Below are 24,005 nucleotides of genomic sequence, written 5' to 3' on the forward strand. Positions count from 1 at the left end.
GGGTGACCAATTGTGATCCAGGAGAGCTGCAGGGTGTGCTGGTTATTGATATCGTCCCACACTTAACTGCTCAATTAACCCTTTCATAATTTTTTGGAATGTTTCAAAATTATAGGTCAGTGATCTAGAATTCCATTGCTTTCAATTACCAGCAGTGATTGTGACATCAGCACTAGAATGCTCAGTTAAAAACACTGCGGCAATATTTGTGACCTTACACTTTAAAGGGTTAAAGCACATGGTGACACATTTAAGTGACCTCACCTGATTTCTTGGGTCGACACCGGTTGCTGATTTTAAGGTGAAAACCTTAAACCAGGAGACTCTGTGGCTCTCCAGCACCAGCACAGGCCACCCCTGCTGCAGCTGCTGGTACCTGACTGGTCAGTGTAATGGGATATCGAATGGAATATTGCAGGATGTTTCTTCAAAGTATTCTCTATGTAGACTCACAGGGAAACCCTAAGCCAGTTAGAGATGAGATGTAAAATACGTATAGGGAACGAGTAACATATACAGAGAGAGGAATGCATATCTACAGCACCACAGGGCATTCAATGAATCCGGTCATACGCCTGACCCCTGCTTTAATTAGAGAGTTAAAAGCAAATGTTTGGACAGATTGTCAGAAAGCGGAGCTGGACCCATTGAAGGGAAACTGCATTACTGAGATGTAATGCAAAACAGAATCACAGCATTCAGTGCTTGGCTCAGCATAAGTGGCAATTGCATTTTTCTTTGTCTACCACCAATCGAAATGGAAGGGCGACCTTGAACTAATTTTAAAAACGGATGCTTTTTTTTCCGGAGTGTTATTAAAGTGATGACGCCTGTTTGGGGCTGTGTAGGGTAAATGCAGGAAGTCTAGCTTCAGCGATGATAAAATACTCATTTATCCTGACCAACAGGCAATCTCTGTAGTCCACAGCGGTTAGCTTGATCGACTGAGGTCCCCGAGGGCGTCGATATCGATTCAAACAAGTACCTCATAATGATATTAATTTGTTAAAAAAAAAGAAGTTCACTGGCAGCGATAACCGGTCATGCTGAATGGACCGTGGTTAAAGTAAAGTACTGGGCCCAGGGCAGCTAGATGGCTCGTCTTCTTAAAGAGATAGTTCACTTTCTGGTGTTTAAAAAAAATATATATTATTTCAGTTACGGTGTATGTTTTTGATAGGCCCAGATATTTTCCTGTGGGAAGTAGCATGTTTTAGATCCTAACAGAGATTTCTGAGGACTTGCCAGCTTCACATTTATAGGACATTTGAGGGTTCTGGATTTAAAGCAAGAAGAAACGCTTCAAGTAACTCCAAAGCAGCTTGCTTTGCGATGCTATGCCGCCGGAGGTTGTACTTGCGAATACTACTTGATTTATTATTATTTAATCTTATTTCCTGTTGGAACTATTTCCTACGGCTTGTGCAACCACAGTCCACTGCACTACACTAAACCTTAAATAATATATATTTTTAGAGAGCTCCAGAAAGTGAACTTATTCCTTTAAGGCACTATTGTAGAGTGAGGATGAGCCTCATCATGCAACAGCGCCCCCCTCTGGTCAATCAGGCACCCACTGTGTGCCTGGACAAGCCGCAGAGCGAAAAGAATCAGCGCCTTCATGTTGCGCATTTCGAAGGAAAAACATGCGCTCTCATGTGACTGACAGATAGGGTTTATTATTTTCTTAATAACTTATTTATTCATTGTAGACATCACATTAGTAGAACATGAAATATGCAGTGAGTACCAGGTGCTAAGCGTTTACAGTGAGACACTAATTTATGAGTCTTTCAATCAATCTTATGAAGTCTAAAAAAAAAGAAAAACTCCAATAAGCAGCTGAGTACAACACTACAGAAGCGAGACATTCCAAATTAAAATTATTTCCGTATGTATCGTAAACTTGTATCATAAATTGAATTCCAAGTTAAATGGGGTAAACCGATATAAAAAAATAAACAAGAGAAGACAGAATCCTGGGCTCTGAACCCTGTTCATGGGTCAGTCACTGAGAACCTGCCTGCCACGGTGGTGCTCAGCTGGAGCCTGGAGCCGGCAGACGGGGACCCAGCTGACCAAACGGGTCGGTCCAAACCACCCCCCCCTCCCCCCTTCAAGAACCCTGTTCACTGAAAACCATCTCCCTTGCAGACAACCCTTGCTTTGAGCAATCATTTTTTTCCAGGTAATTTTTTTTTTCACTGCCCAGATTTCTCTTTCAGAGGAAGGCCTCCGTGTGAGCAGATGAAAGCTTGCTCAGCTCGTTCCGACAGGCTGGCGCACTTCACGTCTCGCTGGGGTATTTGGGGGTCCCCTTACCACAGAAGAGCACAAATCAGACCCCTGGCCTGGGCTCCCCCGCCTCAAACCATCAGCCTATAAGACACCGAGACCAGAGATGAAAGATGAGCCCTCGATAAAAGGGCCAATAAACTAAACGACTGTCTCCCATATTGGTCACATGGTCTCTGGACAGAAAAAAAGGCCCTGCAAATGTACTGGGCTGAATCGCAGTATGAGCTCCACTGCTGAAGGGACTTTAAAGACCAAAGCTACGCCACATGTTCTTTAATGCCTGTGGCTGCAGGGATTTATTTATGATGCTTATGAATCAAAAGTAAGTTCTGTGCATTCAGCGGGGAGGGTTAGAGCTGTGCAATAAGCTGCCATTTATTTAACAGCTGCTCCGTCTCTCTTAGTGTCATAAAACCCGCTGAAGTGGTGCGCTGAGAAACTCTGACAGGAAAAGTGTAGAGAGGAAACAGGAGTTAGTGTGTGTGTGTGTGTGTGTGCGTGTGTGTGTGCGCGTGCATGTGGGGGTGTGGGGGGCTGGCCATACAGAGCAGGGCAGGCCCATGGCAGGGGAGGTGGGTGGGGGTCAGGGCGGGCAGGGTGGGGCAGGGTGGGGCAGTGTGGGGGCAAGGCAGGGCAAGGCAGGGCAGGGCAGGGCAGGGTGGGGGCATGGTCGAGCAGGGTGGGGGTGGGACCGCGGTATGGCATGGTGGTGGCCGAGGTGTCCAGGGAGGTCAAAGGCAAACATTTTCATGTGCTACTCAAAAGAGTTCCGCAAGAGAAACAGTTAAATTTAAAACCTTGTGTAAACTGTTCCATTAGAGTACAGCACCATCAGCATGCGATTAATATGGAAGACTAAACTGCTTGCCTAACACATTCTTTCTTTCTTTAATTGCTTTCAAGCCTCATACTCAAACCTGTAGATAAAAAGGAGTGAACAGGCTTGAAGCCAGACCATGCTTTTCCACATGTTTTGTTTAAAAATTAAGCTACGCACTTGGTGCCTTACGGCGCATTCAAAATTAACTAAACTACATAAAGGCAGAGAATCTGCACCAGAGAGCTTTCAAAGCAAGGTGTGCCCCTGAATTACCTTTCATTTCGGGCACATTAAATCTGTCATTATTACTAACAGAAATGCCTCAGTTAAAAAAGTCAATTTCATTATTTTTATTCTTTTAATATCAGCAACCATTTAATTGCTGCCATGGTGGAGCTGTAACCTCATGGGACTGTCTTCCTGTAAATGTGAATCTGATTTATTTTGTTTAGTCATTCCAAAGTTTTTATGAGTGGAATACCTTTGCTCCCAGGGCTGGCAGCTGGGCAGGAGCAATGACTCAAGTGTGCAACGCAAGGCTCCAACGCCTATCAGCCTTTTCCTACTAGCAATTACGTAGGCAAAGGCTTGAGATTTATACGTTTTCCTAGCCTCAATTAGCTCCAATATCTTTTTTTCAAAGCGCACAGCGATAGGCAGTGAAACCGCACACGTGGATTCCGCAGAATGAGCTGGATCCGGCGGGACACGTCTGGCAACCCCGCCAGGACACATGAGTCCTCCAGACGTCCGGTAAGTTAGAACGGGGCGTGACAGGACAACGCGCCCAAACGTTTCGGAGTCAACGAGCGGGCAGCTTGCCTCCGCTCCGCCACGGCTTTACTGGGGAAACTAGCCGCGCGGCCCCCGACAGCACAGCGCAGTCATTTACAGGGCTTCCGGAAAGCTCCGGAGACTCAAAGTCTGACGCCCCGAAGCCTTCAGTCTAATCGTCACATCCATTCAGGGTCAACCAGAGAATACGTATTTATTATTCTCCATCGAACGTTTGATTGACTTTTTGGAGGGTGTTCATAAGCCGAAGTCATGCACAAGACTCTACCGCACGCAAGTAAATAGGCTGTTGTTCATTAGTCAAAAGTAAAGTATCTGAAGTATTTGTTGTGTTACCAAGGCTACCAGCTACCCAAAATGATTGATAAAAAATACATTATGACAGTTGTAAGTGAGCAATCATACATTGTACTGGGATCTTTCCTGTCTGTAATGTGAGGTTAGATGCTGAAACTGCAGTCTCATAAAATGTATACATATAATGAATTAAACATAAACATAATAAATTATTCAATAAAATCACTGTGAGTCTTTTTGACAATTTTTAATAAATTTCAGCCTCAGAACAGAAGAAGGTACAGCTGGAATTGTCATGGTTACTCTCCATACTCAAAGTAAGAAACACTGAAAAAGCTTTCCGCCTGAACGCGCAGTGTTAGTGCAGTGCATTGGAGTGTGCATAGTGCAGTGTTGCAGCACACAGTGGTAAGACACACGAAGGACATGTGTAAAAACACATTGGAGACGCACATATATAAACACGTAGGAAAAGGATGCTTGAAAACAAATAGATGATGCGAGTTTGTTAGCACACAGGAAACACAAAAAGACAAGAAGTGCAAGCTTGTAAACATACAGGAAACACATAAACACACAGGAAGTGCAAGCATGTAAACATACAGGAAACACATAAACACACAGGAAGTGCAAACATGTAAACATACAGGAAACACATAAACACACAGGAAGTGCAAGCTTGTAAACATACAGGAAACACATAAACACACAGGAAGTGCAAGCTTGTACACATACAGGAAACACATAAACACACAGGAAGTGCAAGCTTGTACACATACAGGAAACACATAAACACACAGGAAGTGCAAGCTTGTAAACATACAGGAAACGCATAAACACACAGGAAGTGTGTGTAAGGAGACTTACCAGGCACGCCATCTCTACCCCTCCTTCCGCGCTTTCCTGGCAGGCCTTTAATAGCAAAGAGAGAAAAAAAAACATGCAGTCAGGTTCTGTATCATATGTAATTCAGCTCAAATGTTTCTGCAGTTTATGATTTGTCTTTCTTGGCAGTGCGAATGAAACCATCTGAAAACACATTCCACCAAAAAAAAAAAGAATAGAAAAAATCGAGCCGAACATTTTTCTGAACTATCACGTTAGCCTGGGGAATTTTACACTTGTTAAGGGCTTAAGGACTGAAAAAGTTTGAAGTGTTTGTAGACTGAGGGATGCACGGCACAGGACGAAAACCAAAAGACAGCAAAGACGGCCTCTGCCACAGCCACGGTCCTTCAGCTTCACCTGCTCATCGCGTTAATTCTCCATTTTCTAGGTTGAGTGCTCTTATGTTTCATTTGTTTTATAACAGTCACTTTGGGTTAGCCCCGGCTCGTGCATTCCACGAGCTACATCGACCTCTTATTGCTCAGTTAGAACAATAAAATGATTCCACGCGCTGTTAGCTTTTACACGCTGGGGAACTAAACTAGACCGAAAACTGGAAGTCCTTAGCACCGTCTAAGCATCGGGTGAAAAATACAATTGCTCACTTAAATGCAGGTTTACAGGAAATGGGGTTGAAAATAAGTCACATTAGGAAGTTGGAGCAACAGGTTTTTAAAAACGACCTTGTATGTTTTAATGAGCCCTTGTGAAAGACAGGTTTGAGCTGCCACATTGCTGCCAGCTCAAACTTCATAAAGCATACTCTGCAGCAACAGCTATAGCATACAGTTGAACTCTGACTGGAGTATCCTGTATCTTCGCATTGCCTCAGACAAGGTTGTATACTTACGCATAGCTCAACCACTAGAGAGAAGCCATTAAATAAAGGAAAAGACAAAGCAATATATACCACTACTGATGATACAATGAATCGGCCAAACAGGCAATATTACACATAACCATATTGTTAGTTTTTGAAAAGATTCACTGTGGGATCAGTCAGGTTGATAATTTACTTTGGGATGGGGGGGGCGGGGGGGGCAGGGGGTGTTGGGGGGGTTCCATAATTTCAATGTTAAGGTTGCGTGGGTTCAGGAATGTAACTGCACGAGTGTCATGTTGCCAAAGCATTCATGGTGTGATGATGCAAAGTGAAGCTCACGTTTGAGCTGAACAAAGGCGACCCGGACGCTGTCCTCGCGCTGAGGTTCTCCAGACCCCGGCAGTTCACGGGCAGGCGGGGTGCGAACAGCCCTCACACAAAGGCTCGTATTCTTCCCTCGCCCGCAGACCCACCAACGAGCCCCGCTTTTATTATTTTTGTAAAGCTTGGGGATACTGAAGCTGAGAAATGGATGCAGGACAACGGCTCCCAGACAGGAGGGGTTCGAGACTTTAAACCGAGGCCCTGAAATTTGGCAAGGTGATATGTTCTAAATTACCACATCACCGTATGTAAGCTTGATACTTCCTCTCTCCCCTTCTGTCTCTCTCTCTCTCCTTCCTTCTCTCCTACTGCTCCCTGGCTCTACCACGGCATCCCTGGGAAGGACAGCGGCAGTGGAACTGGTTTGAGGCTTGGGCAAGAGAAATGCAGAAAGTTACCACGGGAACTGTTCATCCAAAAAACCACTAACACCCCCATCTTTGTTTGCGGGTCTCTGCCTGGAATAATCAGCTTACATAACACATTTTCACTGAGCGATACCAGGTCCAGTTCATTTTTTTCCAGGGCATTATGTATTTTTTAAAGCAAAAAAAAACCCTTTTCTTTTTTTATTTCTGCAAGTCTTGAGAACCACATTTCTACAATGGCACTGATATGATTGCAGTCCTCATCTCTCGCACTAGTAGTGGTTTTCTAACTATGTGAAATGCATATTGTAAAGTATAAACTGTTTTTATCATTTTGAGTGACAGGTCCATTTCACTTTATCGGGTGTCCTGCCAAAACACCAAAGAGACAGGTATCACGGCCACAGGTTTGGCCCAGGTTTGGACCATCACGCTCTCCTCACCTATAGTTAAGGACAGACAATTGTGCTCTCGCTACCTACAGTTAAGAATGGACCATCACGCTCTAGTTAAGAATGGTAGGTTAGTGTGTATACCCAATGGTATGCGGTATGCAAAATTTAAAATCTTTTTGGGTGCTTTTCTAAAATTTGCAATAGGAGAAATATTACACACATGTTTTGGCTATTAAGCCATTTTTAGCATGTTGTAGGGCATTGTCTTCAACAGTGGTTAAAAGGATTGTGGCAAGTTAATTGAGCAGAGCTTATACACAATTAATTCATCATTTGCACTCCCAGTTATCCACAGACACTGTCAAGGAAACACGGTACAAACAACTGTTCCACAGCAATACCGCGGTTTTGTGGAAAATTGATTTTAGCTGTTCTGCCCCTTATTCTACAAATTCACTTCCAAGTCATATTCTGGTTACAAAACTGCATTTTTGCTCAACAGAAACTGAAATTATAAGCATATATACCACAACTACATATAACAAAACTACATTTTTTTAAAAAGTCAGTGTTCTGAAAATCCATTTATTTCTATTACCATTAATGATTGTTACATCAGCATTTGAATGTTCAGTTAAGAACATTCTAATTACATATTTGATCTTACACCTTAAAGGGTTAAAGAACTGTATCCTCAATTTCCCTCTTTACCCATACACCTACTTTTACATATATTGTCTCTTGTAGTTTCATGTAATAAGTCCCAATATCAGCTGCGACACTGATAACTCCTCTGCTCTCCGTCTAAACTTAATGCATGCACTTTTTCACTCGGCATAAGAATGCCTGCTACATTCTTAAAAGCGAAGAATAAGTGGAGGTGCAATTGTCCCTTTTAAATAACATCTTCCGGCTCATCTGTTCACATGTGCATTATTCCTCTAAGTTCAAAGCTTTCGGATGAATGTTTGTACTTTTGCATCTTTTTTGAAAGGGTTACAAGCACAGAGAGTGCTATATGATCACATTCTACTGCATTCTTTTTGTGCAAGCCCATTTCTGGAGGCTCCATTCTAAATGAGAAGCACATTACCTGTAGACTGCACAGCACATTATTCACGGCAAGCGCAAAGCTTTATATTTCTGAGGTCTGCTGAGGACAGGCAGGCCCTGGATGTTTCCTAAAGATACAAGAGGTTGAATGTGTTCCCTCAGATAAACAGTGACATACTGTATACATTAAGCCCACTGGCTTCATCAAAAGGGTAAATGATTTGATGATTTGCCCTTTAAAGTGATGCTGTTAGAGGGTTCTTTTCATTGTTGTTGATGTGCGTAGGGAAACAATAAAGGACACATGCTGCCTATAGGAAGTAGGAGCAGCCGTCTGTAAAGATATTTGCACAATGCAGACTTTTGCATCTTGCAGAAATTTGCACCATGCAGGTATTTGCGCTATGCAGATATTTGACCTGCACTTCTGTGTGGGGCCAGAAGACACATTGGGTCAAACATGTTTCAGTGTCAGTCTTAATTCAATACTTAAACATTCTTTCATACACACAAGAATATGCGTACACATACCCAAACGGGTATACACTACATTACATTAAATTTATCTGGGGACACTTTTCTCCAAAGCGACGTACAATCAGTGCATACTGAAGGTCATTGGAACAGCTACAAAACACAGGTCCGATAATTTACAATACTCATTGTGACAGTTATTCATAGCCATGAACACATTAAGTCTAGTTCACACAGTAAGAAGGTAAGCTAGGTCAGAAAGTAATGGTAACTCAAACTAGGAGGTATGACAATGAGCTACAACATCAAGATAATGATACGAGTCCAATAAGTCCAGGATGGAGGTACAGGTGTAAGATGAAAGTGCTACAGGTACAAATTAGGATTCAAATGATAAGAGCGATCCTAGATTGGGAGTGCCCGGCAGAGTAGTGATAGATAGGTACAGTCTGAAGAGATTCAGAACATTAGCCTGTTTTATATTATGACACGATAAGTCTAAAGTTTTATTTACTTTAGGTCATTGTTTTAAATGAAAATACTGTCAGTCAGTTTACCTCGTAAAAAGTAAATAAGGGTTAACCAACCCTGCCTTCTGTTAGGACACTACCCATCAATGCGTATAGCACTTAGCCTTTTTACCCTTCTCGTGCCCCCTTGTGGACATAATAGACATAACAGGAAACACCTAAATCTATTCTATGCATTTCATGGCAATGCAGTAGTTATGAAAATTGCATGAAATAAATATTTGAATGTATCAAACCACTGTTTTAAATGCAATCTTTGAATTAAAATTTGGTCTAGTTGGCGGCACTAGCAGATGCACGCACACATACACACACAATACCGGTTGCCCGGAGTTTGCCTGGAGTGCAGTGAAACAGGAAGAATTAAACATGTTCATAATCACCAGCAAAATTTAAAAAAGTAATCACTTCCTCATTACTTATTAATTCAACTCTCTCTCTCTCTCCTCATACTTCATACCCAAGTCACTTTCATTAGCGCTCCTCGTAATCATTGCTGAAGTGCAAGTACTAATAGAACAGTGCAATATTAGTCATTTGTTTTCGCAGGAAAGCTAGCCAGTGTTTCCTCCAGGAATTATATGTAGGCAGGGTGGTGAGATGGTGCAACTTCGCCTTGGACATGGAGGGGAGGTGGGGGGCAGGGGGGGTCTGAGGGTATGCTAGTGAGATTGGAGGGGGGGTAGTTTTATGGGGTGGATGGGTGCTGCTGCGATCATGGACCGGGAGGGAGATTGGTGTTCGGGCTGCTGCTTGCATTTTCTCTTTATTTTCTTCCCTTAGTTTGGCACCCCCACAGAACCCCTTACATGACCTGTGTAGTAACTTATTCCCCTTCCCCTATGTTTACTTTTTCCACTTTACGTGTACAAAGGGTACAGAGTCAGCACCTTAATAAAACTCCTTGCTGCCTTGCCTCACTTCACTGACTGCTTGTGCTGCCTACACAAGTGGCTGAGCATCCATAGAACAGAGGTCAGAGCTGTATTATGTAAATTATTAATAATATTGTAAATGTCATTTGGCTTCACCAATACAAGTGCTTCAAAATATCTGATACATCAAAGAAAATACGAGACTGGAAAATAATGAAAAAGGACGTGAGAAGAGAGGATGGCTGTAATAGCATTGTTTAAATGCTAGTCTGTGATTGGGAAATTTAGTAGTTTCATTATCAAAAACTTTAGCAATGAATGAGTTACTCTCCCAGGCTTCTTTCATAAAGCCATGGTAATGAAGTAAAGGTGGTGATGCTCCTCAAGCCAGGCCGGGTTCCACACAGGCTCCCAGTGTTTTGAGAGCTTGGCTGCACCTCTATCGTTGAATTGGCTTTTGTATTATCAGTGATTTCACCGATAACTGAACAGCTCCCATTGTCACCATTCTCCCTGATCTCATTTGCTACATGGAACGAAAGGTGAGATCTTTACCTGACCCTTTTTTAGTGGCAAGCTCCTCCTATTAGCTGAAGATGACATTATCATTTAGCTTGGCTAGTTATTCGCTTTTCTGAAGTAATTCTAATCTACCTGGCCAACACAAATCCACTTGTCTGCAGGTGGCAGAGCAGTCAATCCTAGTAGGATAACCCCCAATCAAAATATTGTAATTTCATACAAGGAGCTGGTTACTAACCGAGGGAAGTCCACACACTCCACACATGTATTGAATCATTGGTAATATCCAAAGGCAGATCACAAAATGGGAGTGCTTGTGCTACCAGATTTTCTATTGATTTTCAAATCATAGTAAATTAGTTTTCAAACAATGATATTGCCACATAATATTTTTATATTTTTAGGTGGGGCACCTCGCCTAATGCATTGAAAGGGAAGCCCTGTTCACAGCATTTGCATTCAGATCCACAAAGTCTAGGTAGGGCACTTCCTTTGTGTCCTTGAGCAAGGCACTTATATGTCTGTATGTATAAATGGACACTGTGCAAAAATGCTGTGTAGGTTGCTCTGGATTAAAGTGTCTGCCAAATGCTTGTAATGAAATGTAATCAACAGCAAGCCGTCCATAGCAGCTGCTCAATTTCCAAACACATTGCTTATTGGGTTTGACAAGTGGCTCAGAACGCATACTACATTGCCGTTTCATATCGAAACACATTGCTTTGTTGGGTTTGACCGGTGGCTCTAAATGTGTTTTAACACAGGGTGCTGCTGTGTAAATAACTCCTGCTATCGGACAAGGCCCTGTTGATTTATCCCCATACGGCTGCTTGTTGTCAAATCAATACAGTGCATCCCTGACTCTGGCTGCTAATTTGAACAATAGGTAGCGGACACTGTTTTCTAACACGTATTAAGACCATGGCTCTCAGACATAATTGTATGAAGAAAATTGTTATGCTTTTACAATCTTATTAAAGGCTATTGAAATCTCATAAAACATTGACCACCAACATTGCATCATATTTCTTTGCTAAAATTAATATTAGAAAGTACATATATTTTTAAAAAGTCATGGTTTCCAAGTATGGATACAGTCAGTACTGCTTAGTAAATGTACAATTGTACTAATGTAAAACATTTCAGCCTTCAGTTTTCCTTCAACATTCCCCAGTATTGACTGTAACCCCCAACAATGTGTTTTTAATGATGAATAATGTAGTTATTACTCATCCGTGACGCATTTAATATGTGTTGTAAGATACCGCGATTCCCCTTAGCAGATGAGAAAGTGCATGAGAGATAAGCATGCCGTGTTGAAGGGTAGAACATCAGCTTTGCGCTGAAGAGTTCATATTGTTTTAATAAACAAAATTCAATTCAAGAGAGAATAAAGATGATGAGAAAAAACCAGCACAATAATAGCCTCTCTCAGAGTATTCGATAAAGTAAAAAATAGTCAGTGTCCATTAATGTGCCCCCATACCCAGCTTCCATCACCGAATATGCAGACAGAAAATAACCTCTCGGAAAACAGACTCGCTTTTTAGATCGCAGCCAGCACGTAAAGTCAGATTGATGTTATCTCCAGGGCGCCTCGCAATCTTGGCCTTACTTTCGAACGCAAATCATAGTAAATTCGTTTTCAAACAATGACACTGCCATTGTTTGGCACGCAGAAACCAGTAATCAAATCATAAAAAAATTCCTTTCTCGATGAAACAAAACTTCTCATAAAAATGTTGAAAACGCTGTGCCAGAAATGGAATGCGGGAAACAGGATACAATCTCTAGAAAGCAAATCTGATTTGGGGGGAGGGGGGTTAGGTACAGTATGCTTTAAAAAAGTTTTTTATTTATTTAATTAATTTAACCAGGGTAGTCACAGTGAGACTGACATATCTTTTGCAAGTGAGCCCTGGAGTCTGCATGTCTTTAGAATGTGGGGGGAAACCAGAGTTCCTGGGGCACAGCCACGCAAACACGGGGACAGCATGCAGGCTCCACACAGAGAGGATCCGGCCAATCAGGACTCAAACCCGGAACCTCCTTCTTACGGGGCCACAGTGCTGCCCAAACTGTGCACCTGTGCTGCCCAAACTACATGAACTACATGCGAGTGCACAGTACCGACACTTTGATTCTCATGTACAGCAGATATGCCACTGCAGCCTACAGTGATGTAATACTAATGTAGTGTAAGACTAATGTGATGCAATGCTAATGTAGTGTAAGGCTAATGTGATGCAATGCTAATGTAGTGTAAGGCTAATGTGATGCAATGCTAATGTAACGCATCGTAAATAGGCTGTTTGTCAGGCTACTGTCACACATAGCGTGAACTTAAAGGGCAGAATCTTTTGGTTTTATGATGAAAGGCAGAGGGATTAAGTGAGGCGATATATCACGGTTTTCAGTTTTAAGGAGATTTGAAATTATGCAATGTCCTGCTCCTACAGTGCCTGTCCTTTGCAAATGTAAAGAAAATCAGGAATTTTGTAAAAGTGCATGTTTTGCAGAAAACTACAACTTAAAGATAATGTACTTGCTGACATTATGTATGCAATTATTAAATAACAGCAAAATATGAGAATAATGCATTGCTTGTGCAGGGACGTGGTATTGCATGTACTGAAGTTATAAAAGACTAAAACACACAAATCTTCAATTTCTTTCTTCTCACTGGCATCAATGATAATAATGAGAAAGAAAAAAAGGATTCCGGCAGGTTGGGATAAACTCCCTAACGAAACTTACTGTAACAGGATGAATTTTTTGTTCTTTTTTAGGCCTTTGCAGGTGTAATGGTGAGGTGTACTGGGGCAGAGGTCAGGGTCAGGGGTGGGGGAGGAGATTTGCGTGGTGCTCCTGCATTGGAAGTATTTAAATGGATGACAGAACGGCGCTATTTTCAATGGGCAAGATTGGAGGCGGATCTCGTGCAATGGATACTGGGAACGCACAAGACTGTGCAGGCTCCAAGTCCCCGGTTTGTGGTAAAAAATATGTACTCCTGGTAGTAGCCGTGTCTGCAGAATTAGCTAGATAACTGCATCGAGGTTAGAATGCAAAATCATCATGATTCACAAATCCTCCAAGACATTTTGATGTATCAAATTATTCCTCATATTCTCAAAATAACTCACTATAATATGTAGTGGAGATAATAATAATTTTATCACCTTCCATACGGCAACCTCCATCGGAGTTTCAGGATTTTTAGGCAGCTTAATCTTCAAACATTACAGCACAGGTCCATCAAGGTTGCTGGTTCATGGCATCATTATTTGTGCAGAGAAGCCCAAAATTCATTAGTTCCACTGGCATGTGCGAGGAGAGAAATCCTGGCCTCCTGTGCTCCTGGCATGAGGATGGTCATGTGATCAGTGATCATGTGACCCGTGCTGTTAAAGTAGGTCAGTACAGGTTGAAACCCCTCCAGATGTTCTCACAGAATGGTTTTAGGTGTCTGAAGACCCAACTCTGTGGTCCCCCCCTTCCCTTTCCCTCTCCCAAAAGCCAATTATCCACCCATTCTGCTCACAAAACCTGGTGTCCCTTCAGCAGGGCGAATGTTAGCTAATGTTGGCTAACACTCGTGAACATATTTAAGCTTAACGCTTTCTGTGTCAGGCATGTTTGCTAAAATTAGCTAAGAGTCTGAAAAGGAAGTGAGCAGTAAACAAAGATGGCTTCCAAAAAGGAAAACCCCAAGAGAACAAGTAAGCCGGCGACCATTTGGGTGTTATTTTTTTTAAATAAACGTACCATTTGTTCCTAACTTAAAAGTTAGTGGGTAATCTTCAATAAAAATTCCTCTTGCTGTCACATCCATCACGGTTAAATTTAAATTAATCGGAAAACAAAATAGAACTACATTTGTAGTCGTTCAACAATAACTGTTATAAGGGTTACAGTTCTCCTTGTTGTACATACATCTAGTCTCACTCCCTTTTGCATCACTTTTGTCCGGTGTCAGCCAATCATCGCAAAGGGCACGAGACCATGCGTTGGACCATTAAATGTCAAAAGAGGTGGTATTGTGTCCAATTGTGCCAACGTTGACCTTTACGGTCCAATTTTCTTCAAAGCAGAATGCAATACTTTTTTGGGGAAGGGAGGTCAATGTGTGAGAATTGTCATTTAAAAAATCTTTCAAAATGAAGAAAGTACCCTGGTCTCAAGCCCAGGGTACATTGACAGGCTGACATCTGGCCATAATGATGCAGAGAACATAAGGCGCGGGAGCAGGGACTTTGCTGCCACGCCCGACTCTTTTCCTAATTTCACAGTTGTGGTTAATGCTAAATTAATTTGTGGACTGAACAAAAAGCAGCCACAGAAGCTATGGTTTTTCAAATTAATTTGTTGAATTGCAATTCATTTCCTGAATTGAAGTGGAATAGAACGGATTCCAAAACCTTCCTGAATTCCATTTCCAATCTGACCTTACTGTAAATTCACCAACTCTTAGCATGTCTGAGATACAGCAGAAATACATCATGTTGGACATGAACACTGGCTAAAGAAATACTGCGCTTATGCATGTGTGCACATGTATGCAGTGTTGTTGTTTTCCCGCCAGAGAATAATCCAACACTACATGTCAACTTTAGGGCTGTTTTGTTGTAAAGACTGTTTGCTTTTTTAAAACGCAACTGCTGTGAACGGGACTCCAGAAAGCACTGGAGGCCAACCTCTTTCTTTACAGATGATTTGGAAACATGCAGAATCAGGTGTGAGAGTTGTGTTAATTCTTTCGACTGGATTTACAAATGTGATATACCGCTCCTAGCTTGAGTTTTCCTGTGGTTTCTGTTAGGACCAGTGCTGAAGTTACAGAAGCACAAATCTAGTCCAAAGGTGCAGGATAAGTAAACTGAATTCACTCTGCTGAAAATTGATACTTTTACACGGTCTGCCTCATTCAACTACCCCAATCCCCCACCCAACCCCATGTCTAGGACACATTTCAGAGCTACTGAAAACTCTTTTTTTTATTGAGTGATATGATTGAGCATTGCTGTAAATGAAGCATGAATAACACTGTAAATGTGACAGAGGCGTGTTTAGAGACCCCCTAGTCAGAGCCAATGGCGCAAACAACATTTGGGTTTTTGGGTTCCTGTCATGTGCTCAAGAGTGGTGGGCAGATGCAACGAACCCTCCCTCCCCAGGCAATGTGGTGTTCATTACAAAAACAGCCCCACTCGATCTGGGCTGAACAATGAACTGGCTCGCTGTGCGGATGCAGGGAGAAGGGATGAAGATGCTGGATCCAGTCCGATTCGCTGAGACAGAACAGCCTCGCCTGCACAAGCGCTCCAACAGGCTTCTAGGCCCACAGGGACAGTGAGAGAATGGGGGTGAGAGAGATAGGGAGAAAAGAGAGACAGAGAGAAAGAGAGAGAGAGAGAGAGAGAGAGAGAGAGAGAGAAGGAGAGACATGTGGAAGAGTGAGACAGAGGGCAAGAAAGAGAAAGACAGTGGGTATGAAAGAAAGGAGTGAAAAAGAAAGGAGTGAGTAAGAGAAAGAGCGGATTTGACTGATTAACTTGAACTGGAATATTTGACAAACAGCTCCATTAATTTTGCTAACCACTGTGGACCAGAAGATGGTCTGTATGACTAGAACAGTGGTTCTCAAACTCAGTCCTGGGGGATGCTGGCTTTCGTTCTTGCAAAACTGCAATCCCAGAATTTTAGCAAGCCGTTCACTTTTCTTAATTACGCTTTTCATGCTTTGATGCATTATTTATCCTCTTACGCCACATTATGTCATGAAAACAGTTATGAAATGACTTAAATATGTTCAGCAACCTTAACTGAGCAAGAGAATGGCTGCAGCAAAAACCAGGATACACAAAGGTCCCCTCCGGACCGGGATTGAGAGCCCCTGAGCTATAGCATACAGGCCACTCTGGACCACAGCCGAGCCTGTACAACTGCTGGTTTCACAGAGAGAGATAGCACGCTTCACATCTAAATTTAAGGGAGAATACTGGCGGATGAAAATACAGGCGCTGGGTAAAATGAAATAGTTCAGCATGACAATGAGAATGCATAAATACATAAATGAGAAATCTAATATAAATACAAGGGCTGTCAGCCGGCTGTCTGGCAGAGCCGTTTGGTTCCTCCTCTCATTGTTGGGTCTGCCGTGCTGTCTGATCAGACTGAGTGGGTCAGGTGACCTGTTATTTTTGGAAAGCAGAAAATGTGTGTATGACATCATGTTATTAGAAGACATGAATGCATAAACTGAAAATGAGGCTGACTGGATTGATAGGCTGGCCTCACAATTTTCACTTCATTTTTCATCTTCATTTTATCCCCAGAGGAAAAAAAAAATCAGCATTTGGTTGAGCAGGGCTCCTCCTACTATTATACATAGAGAACTTACAACACACATGTATACAGTACACACATCACTCATACACACTTCAACAATCGCACATTGACACATAACGCAGTCACTCTACACCCACAATGCACCACAAAAGCACCACACCACACACAAGAACCACACACTGCACAAACCTTCAGCTTTCAATTTTTCTGCATCCCAGACGTGCCTATGTTTTCTTTCAGTATTCTGAATATCAGATGCAGGCCCACTGCAGACCACACCAAGGTTACCGTCACAAATCTGCTTTTCCATCTCCTCTTTATTGCTTTGTACAGTTCTCAATGGAACACACAATGCGCTTTTGAACAGTGACATACTGTTGCCATTGCCATGGTCTGTCTGGTTGGTAATAGCAATGTGAGCCAGTTTAATGTCCACACCAGACCGTTTCGCACACTGAACTCATCGTCTTTCTTAAAGTCGAGAGCACACCCAGTGCTGTGTCAGGACCTCGAACACTCCAAGGATCTCTGTTCAATACCTGGCAACACGTTAACAGTGAAATGAACTCTGAGAGTACTTTCAACCCTAACAAAGCACATGTGGTCCCTACTGGAACCACATAAACTCACTCTCAGGGTTGATTTAACACTGTGCTGAGTCATGGTATGATAGTACTACACTTAACTTATTTCTATGCATTTGCCCAACTCTTCTTATGCCCTTTGATTGACTCCTGTATTCCATTTAAAAAACATTCAGGGCCTCAGTAATGATTCACCTTGGGGTCTGTCACCAAAGATTCTGGGAAGGATTACGAGGTACCTCTGGCCATTTTACAGTTCACAACTTTATGAGGGCTTGTGGGCGCTGCATGTTCACCAGCATTCCATAGCACATGAAAACTTCATGCACCAGTCACGTCTCTTTGATCCAGTCATCTCCAGTGGAACTTCACAGATGATTTTTTCCCCCCAAAGAGGCATCTAGTTTCATCAGCATTCTGAACAAAATTGTATTTTCATGTGGCTGCATGCTTTGGATTGTAAAAATTTTTCACATTGAAAATGCTCAGGGATATGATACAGCGTTATCACATTTTACCAGAATCTAAAGAGTTCATTAAAAAATGTATTTGTCCCATGTCTGGAGAAAAAAACACAATACACCACCAAATAAATTTCGCTCCCTGTATTCTTTCCACAGACTCCCTACTCCAGACACTTACAACATTTGATAAGGGATTCTTGACAACACAACTATGTTCATTACCAAGGGAAGCAAAGATTGCCTTTGTATGCTGTTGCCCTCTGCACTAGGAGCACATTTATATCAGCTACATGAGGGTCAGAGTGCAAGAAAAAAAGCACCTTGCATGTGCCCACTACCCCTTTGAAGAGTAGGTTTTTAGGAATGTTTTACAGTGTTATAGAACTCCACTGGTTTCAATCACCAGCAGTGATTGTTACATCAGCATTAGAATGTCCAGTTAAGAACATTCTAATCACATATTAAGGGTAACAGAGGAGATGTGAATAGAATGTTCAAGACTTGGCAATTTATAAATTAATTTCTGCTGGAATTTATTAACCCAGTTTGTTATTTTCATGTTTCTCAACCAAAGATAAACGTTTGTATATGGAGCACTGTTTTATAAAGGCCTAATCCCAAAACAGATTTTTTATTTGTTATGGGAGCTGATAATGTGGGTATATGCTACTTTTTCATTTCCCACAGGACAAACTTTTTTTGTGCCACCTGTTGTTCCTGGAGGCCATCTTGCTTCATTCCTACACGAACGCGTAGCAACGCGTTTTCTCGTTGTAAAATGTGTCCTTTCTCGGCAAGCACTGGGCATAACGTAAGTGAAACAGCGAGACCCTGAAATGGTTTTAAGTAAGAGTCAGTGTGTTGCTCGACCAATGCGGTGCGGCAGGTGAGCGGAGCGTCCATGAGTCACTGTCCAATGGGTGCGCAGACAGAATAATCCGTCTCCTTGGCTCATGACCAGGCATCGGTCCAGGCTTTCGTGAATGACGTTCATTGTCTTTGGTTCCTTTTCCTTTCAATTTTTCCCTTACTAATTTCCGTATTTATTTATTTTATGATGCATTCCCTTTGAGCATTTGCCATATCCTGTTTCTGTAAATAAGCGTTGAAAGCTACAGTAGCAGTGTTGAACTATAGTAGCTACAGCTGCTTGGCACAGTAGGCTTTTCTGAAAAAATGTACAGCAACATGTATTATTTAATTCTAACAACATAACTACTATGTTCCCATTGGCTTTTCTCTTAAATGCAAGAGTGGGAATATTATTGTTGAATGATGTAGCAATCAGGCTTGAGGTTCATTCATTTCCAGTCCTTAAGTTCAGGAAATGAACTGAAATTCAGTTCATGAGTTGTAAAATTCCAATGATGTTCTATGAGGATTTTCTGGTAGCATGAATGTAGGCATCGAGGCAAAACACAAAGAAACATAAAATTCTCTGTGGGGAGCAGGAGGATTGAAAAAAGTCACAGTCATTCAACAGTCATAAATTCATGCTAGTCTTAAGAGTACTGAGTATGTTACTACAGCATTATGCCAGAATTGCATACCTGTCATTGCAATTTTCAAATGCATGAATGCAAATAATGAATTCTCCTATTCCAGTGGCAATGCTGGATAAAGATGTCCATCACTCTCTGCCTTATTAAGTCTGTGGCACACAATCCGAACGCGATACATTATTAAAATCATAATTCCTTGTCTTCTAACGTGAGGTGTAAACTGCCTCTTTTGACATCGTGCAGCAGTTGTAACCCAGATAACTTTATTTTATACGTCTGTACTTTCAAACGAGACATTTGCCACTGATTACTCACCAGCGAATCTGACAGACATTTAAAAAAACCAGAATGCCTGTGCTGTGGCCAAACCCCAAATCAAAAGCGTTCAATTGCAGTGGCCGCAAAAATGGAGAAGGAGAAAGATAAATAAATAAGCTTGGTTCTTGTATATATAATATGAATATGTAAAAACATACAGGGATATGGGAACTGCAAGGGCGAATATGGGAAGGCAGAGCCCGAGAAAAAAGGCTTTTCATCACCTTCAGAGATCAGTGATTTATTCTTTGGCAGTTAGCGATTGCGGGTTATGTGAAACCCGGCCTGTGTTTTGGGCAGCCTAATTATCATCCCAATGGGACAGTCTGTGGGTGGATTTGAAGCAGATCACAAAACAGCGTTCAGCGATTGGGCGGTTAGAGGCTCGATAACAAGTAGATCAATGACCAGGCCAGTTTCTTTGTATCTCAGAGTATTCTGCTGTGACCTATCGCCTATATCCTCTGGACCAGGCAGGCAAAAGTTGAAGGATTTTACTTTATTTTTTACATACCACAAGTGTCTTGGATAACAAAAACATGCTGCAGTAAAAATATTTTTATATCTTTATTGAATGTCCCTTGTAGTGAAGGTTTCAGCAGTAGAATATATGGTTGTTGAGATTAAGACCAGAGAGTCGTGTGCCTACAGGGTTCAAAAATGAATATCCTGAATTTATAGGGAATCAGCCTCGGCTCTTAGCCTTGTGATGTATCTGTGTAATTCCATAAGGCACGCTCTGAGTACAAAGTATGGAGAGGGCCTGGCGGGCTTCTTATTCCATTTGAAAACCCATCGACATGGCTAAATTGACACAGGAGAGCACCATTATTCAGTTGGTGCCGGTGGCAAAGGCAAACGGCCATGCTGCATCCATGCGGAACTCGTGCTGGTACAGCAAGTGATTTTCAGGAGTGAGGAGAAGGTCAACGTTTCACCGCTGAGGCTTCTATATTACCCATAATGCAATTCTGCTCTGTCGAGAATGGTAGGGGTTTAAACGCCACTCTGACTGTGCCGAACCTGCCGACGCTTCCATTCGTCTGCAAGCCGGTGGGTCTGTTCCCAGGTAGGGGGCGCTAAGCGGGCCGCCGTGCCTGTCATTGGCATAGCTGCCAGCCCGTTGGCGTTTTGCAATTCGGCACTACAGCAGTCGACTAGCGGACAGCTGAAACGTGGTGGCCCAGATGAGGATCAGCAGGTTAAAAGAGGAAGGACAGTTGGTCAGTGATGCCTGCCACTACTGGATCGCTGAAGGACCGCTTTGCTAAATCCTAGCGTACCAACATCAGTTGCCAACAGTGATCAGATTTGGTGGCCACCTATTCTTAGGCCACCCCTGTCATCACCTCCTCCAAACATGTCCTGATAGCAGCCAGCGTCTTCTTCATAGACTCTTCCATCACCCTACAGGCCAGCTGGAACCCTTTCCCTCCTCCCTCACGGATCACCTGTCTGCCCCCTCCCCGGCTAAACCACTGAAAATGGTTCAAGGTCTGCTGAATCTCAACCCTGGCCCCGTAGTAGTGAAAGACAGAGTCTACCATGTTCAGTCACTGATTAGTCACTCATTCCATCCATTGCCTTCTGAAGACTCAACTCTCCTCCAGACTTTTCTTGGTTCATCCCACTCAGATCCAGCCTAATTTGTTGGGTGAACACCTGAACACCTAATCTGCTGGGTGAATGCCCATTTTGTTTTTACCGTACTGACACCATACATCAAGAGTCAATCAACAAACTGTACTGGTAAAGATAAAATGTAACACATTAAGTTTTGCTTCAAAATAGAGTCGAATTGAGGGCAAGTGTTAATGAATAAATCCAGGTCCACAATTTATACTGGAGGAATTGGCAGGTTTATGTCCCTGGTGCTGAAAAATGGAACTGTTTTTTTGGTGTAGTTGTCTGCTGCAGGACGTATTGTGATTTATTCATTGCCACTTGTATAGAGAAAACTCTAATGCTCAGGGATACATCCCAGAGTGTGGATATCAATAAGGGAGTCCAATAAATCAGTCTCCCCCCTCTTCGTACCACACCCGATGGGCTTGTGTTTTCTTTAAGAGATTTAAAACCGACTGATACAGAGCGATGACATGTACAGCAGCCATAACAAGGGCGCTCTGGATTCCTTGAAATGAATACAACCCCCCAGACCCGTTTGGGGAGGGGGGGTAGTCTCTGTGTAAGGGCTTGTGTCTGCAAGCTGGAATGTGTGCCGCCGGTAGCTGCAGAGGGACAGACGGACAAACGGACAGAGAGATAGGGGAGTGGCAGAGTGGTGGAGTGGCGGTGTGGCACCTGCTGTCTAAACCTCCGGCGGAATTGGCGGCTACATATCCTCCAGAGGGGGATTCGCCAGCGCCTCACGGTGGATGACAGAGGTAATGTGTAGTGGCGGAAATATTGAAGTGCGCAGGTGTGGTAAGATATCCGATGTGTTGCAGTATTAAATTCAGCTGGATGACCTGTTTCACGCACCTGTTTTACTTTACTATCATTTAATTATTTATTAAATTAATTAAATATTAATTCAAGGCAGTGAAAATAAGTGGCACAGAGGTTCAAACCCATCAGAAATGGTGCCAGTATGTAAAAAAAAAAAATCTAATAATACTTGCAAAGTACCTTTAATGAACCCAAAGACAATGGGTTTGTGCTGACAGTTACACACAGGAGAGATACTGCTTTTCACTGCTTTAGGTCAGGGTGATTTCACCAGTTGGACTGCCCACACAACCAGGGATTCAGAGTGGGGAGGAGGGGGGGGTGGCTGCGAGGTTGGGGGGTTGATGCAGTCATTCAGGGCTTCTGCCACTACGGCGGGCGGTCACATATGGTCGGACTCACAGACGACCCATCGGCCCCAAATATAGCCACGCAAGGAGGAATGGCAACCCGAATCCCCGTCTGAATCCTGAAGTGCCGCTTCCAAGCATCCACGGAATGCCCGCCGCACTTCCCAGCCCACTTCCCCTGCCCTTAGCGACTCCCTGGAACCCGCTTTCACCAAAACGGGCCTTCAGGAGCGTTCTTTTAAAAGGTGCAGTTATCACGTCCTCAAAGTGTTGGCTAGTGGCGTAACTGTCTCTGTGTTTTTTTGACCCTGGCAATAATATGTAGCCCCCTGTGTATCTATAGGGCTCTTTTGATCCCCCCAGCTGGGGTTAGAAGAGCAATAGGTCTCTCGTTCCAAATACGCCCCCAGCCCCCCCGGGATAGTTGATCTCAACATCCTGTGTCTTCAATTTTCAGTCAAGAGTAAAGGTTGCTTCCACCCTACCTGCTGATAGTACACAGCTCCTGGTTGGACTCATATCATTTCTACATGACAGTGCTGATTAGCTGGGTCACAACAAAGAAAAAAGCCGGCAGCTGGCATAAGACGAATCGACGGACAACGTTACTGCCACAGAACAGTCCCACGACTAGCACATGAAACATCCACTCAGCGAAATGCACAGCGAGCCTTTCTTCCCAAATGCATTTAAATATATTTTAGACGTGTGCCAGATGCTCTTAGCCAGAGTGATTTATGCAGATTAGACTTCCCACAAATAACCTGTTTACACAGCTGGATATTTACCGAAACAATTCAGATAAAGTACCTTCGCTCAAAAGAACAAATGCAGCTCCCCAGAGACTGTTGAGTTACCAGCCCGGTTCCCTAACCATTAGGCTACACTGCTGCCCCTAGAAACAAACATAATTCTTTCAGGCATTTTAATGAAAGCAAAACTGACCAAAGTGAGATTTTGCTTAAGGAAAAAGCGAGAAGTTAACTGTTAAACACGTACTGGACCATGAGGAAGGAGAGTGAAATAAATTCTGGTTGAATTTTTTGGGGACGAGCAATTCAGGAGTGTCCCCTGGAGATGTCTCTCCGTACCTTTACGAGTGTGAGTGAGGGAAGGGGAGGGGGAGGGGGTGACGAGCGGATGAGTTTCATGAGAGAGCTGAATGGACTCAGTGTCCCAGGTCAACCCAGTGCCCGCTGACTGGAAACCAAAATAAAGTGTCATCGCTATGGTGACGGCTGAACCTGCCGACATCCTGCTGCTTCCCCCGTTTACTTTTCCGCTTTGGGGAAACTCACCCAGAGGGTCCATAGAGAAGAGACGCCCCCAAACCTGCCCCTCCCCGCACCTGTACCCCGGCAGCCCTCTACCCTCAGCCCCACAGACTCCGCACACACCTACCGTACATTGATACCAATCAAAACACCCCACCCCCCCAACCTCCGAAACCCATCCTGCATCCA

At 43.1% G+C, this 24,005-nt stretch overlaps 1 protein-coding gene across 1 annotated transcript in view; it reads right to left on the minus strand.

Moving 5' to 3' along the window:
• The window catches only part of LOC135259488 (collagen alpha-1(XXV) chain), a 200,417-nt gene that overhangs the window by 91,242 nt on the left and 85,170 nt on the right, over positions 1-24,005 (minus strand). The window contains exon 3 of the mRNA XM_064343959.1: positions 5,078-5,122. Coding sequence (XP_064200029.1) covers positions 5,078-5,122 — 45 coding nt within the window. The remainder of the gene's footprint in view (positions 1-5,077; positions 5,123-24,005) is intronic.

This window comes from Anguilla rostrata, chromosome 7 (genome assembly GCF_018555375.3).
Source record: "Anguilla rostrata isolate EN2019 chromosome 7, ASM1855537v3, whole genome shotgun sequence".
Taxonomy (NCBI): Eukaryota; Metazoa; Chordata; class Actinopteri; order Anguilliformes; family Anguillidae; genus Anguilla; species Anguilla rostrata.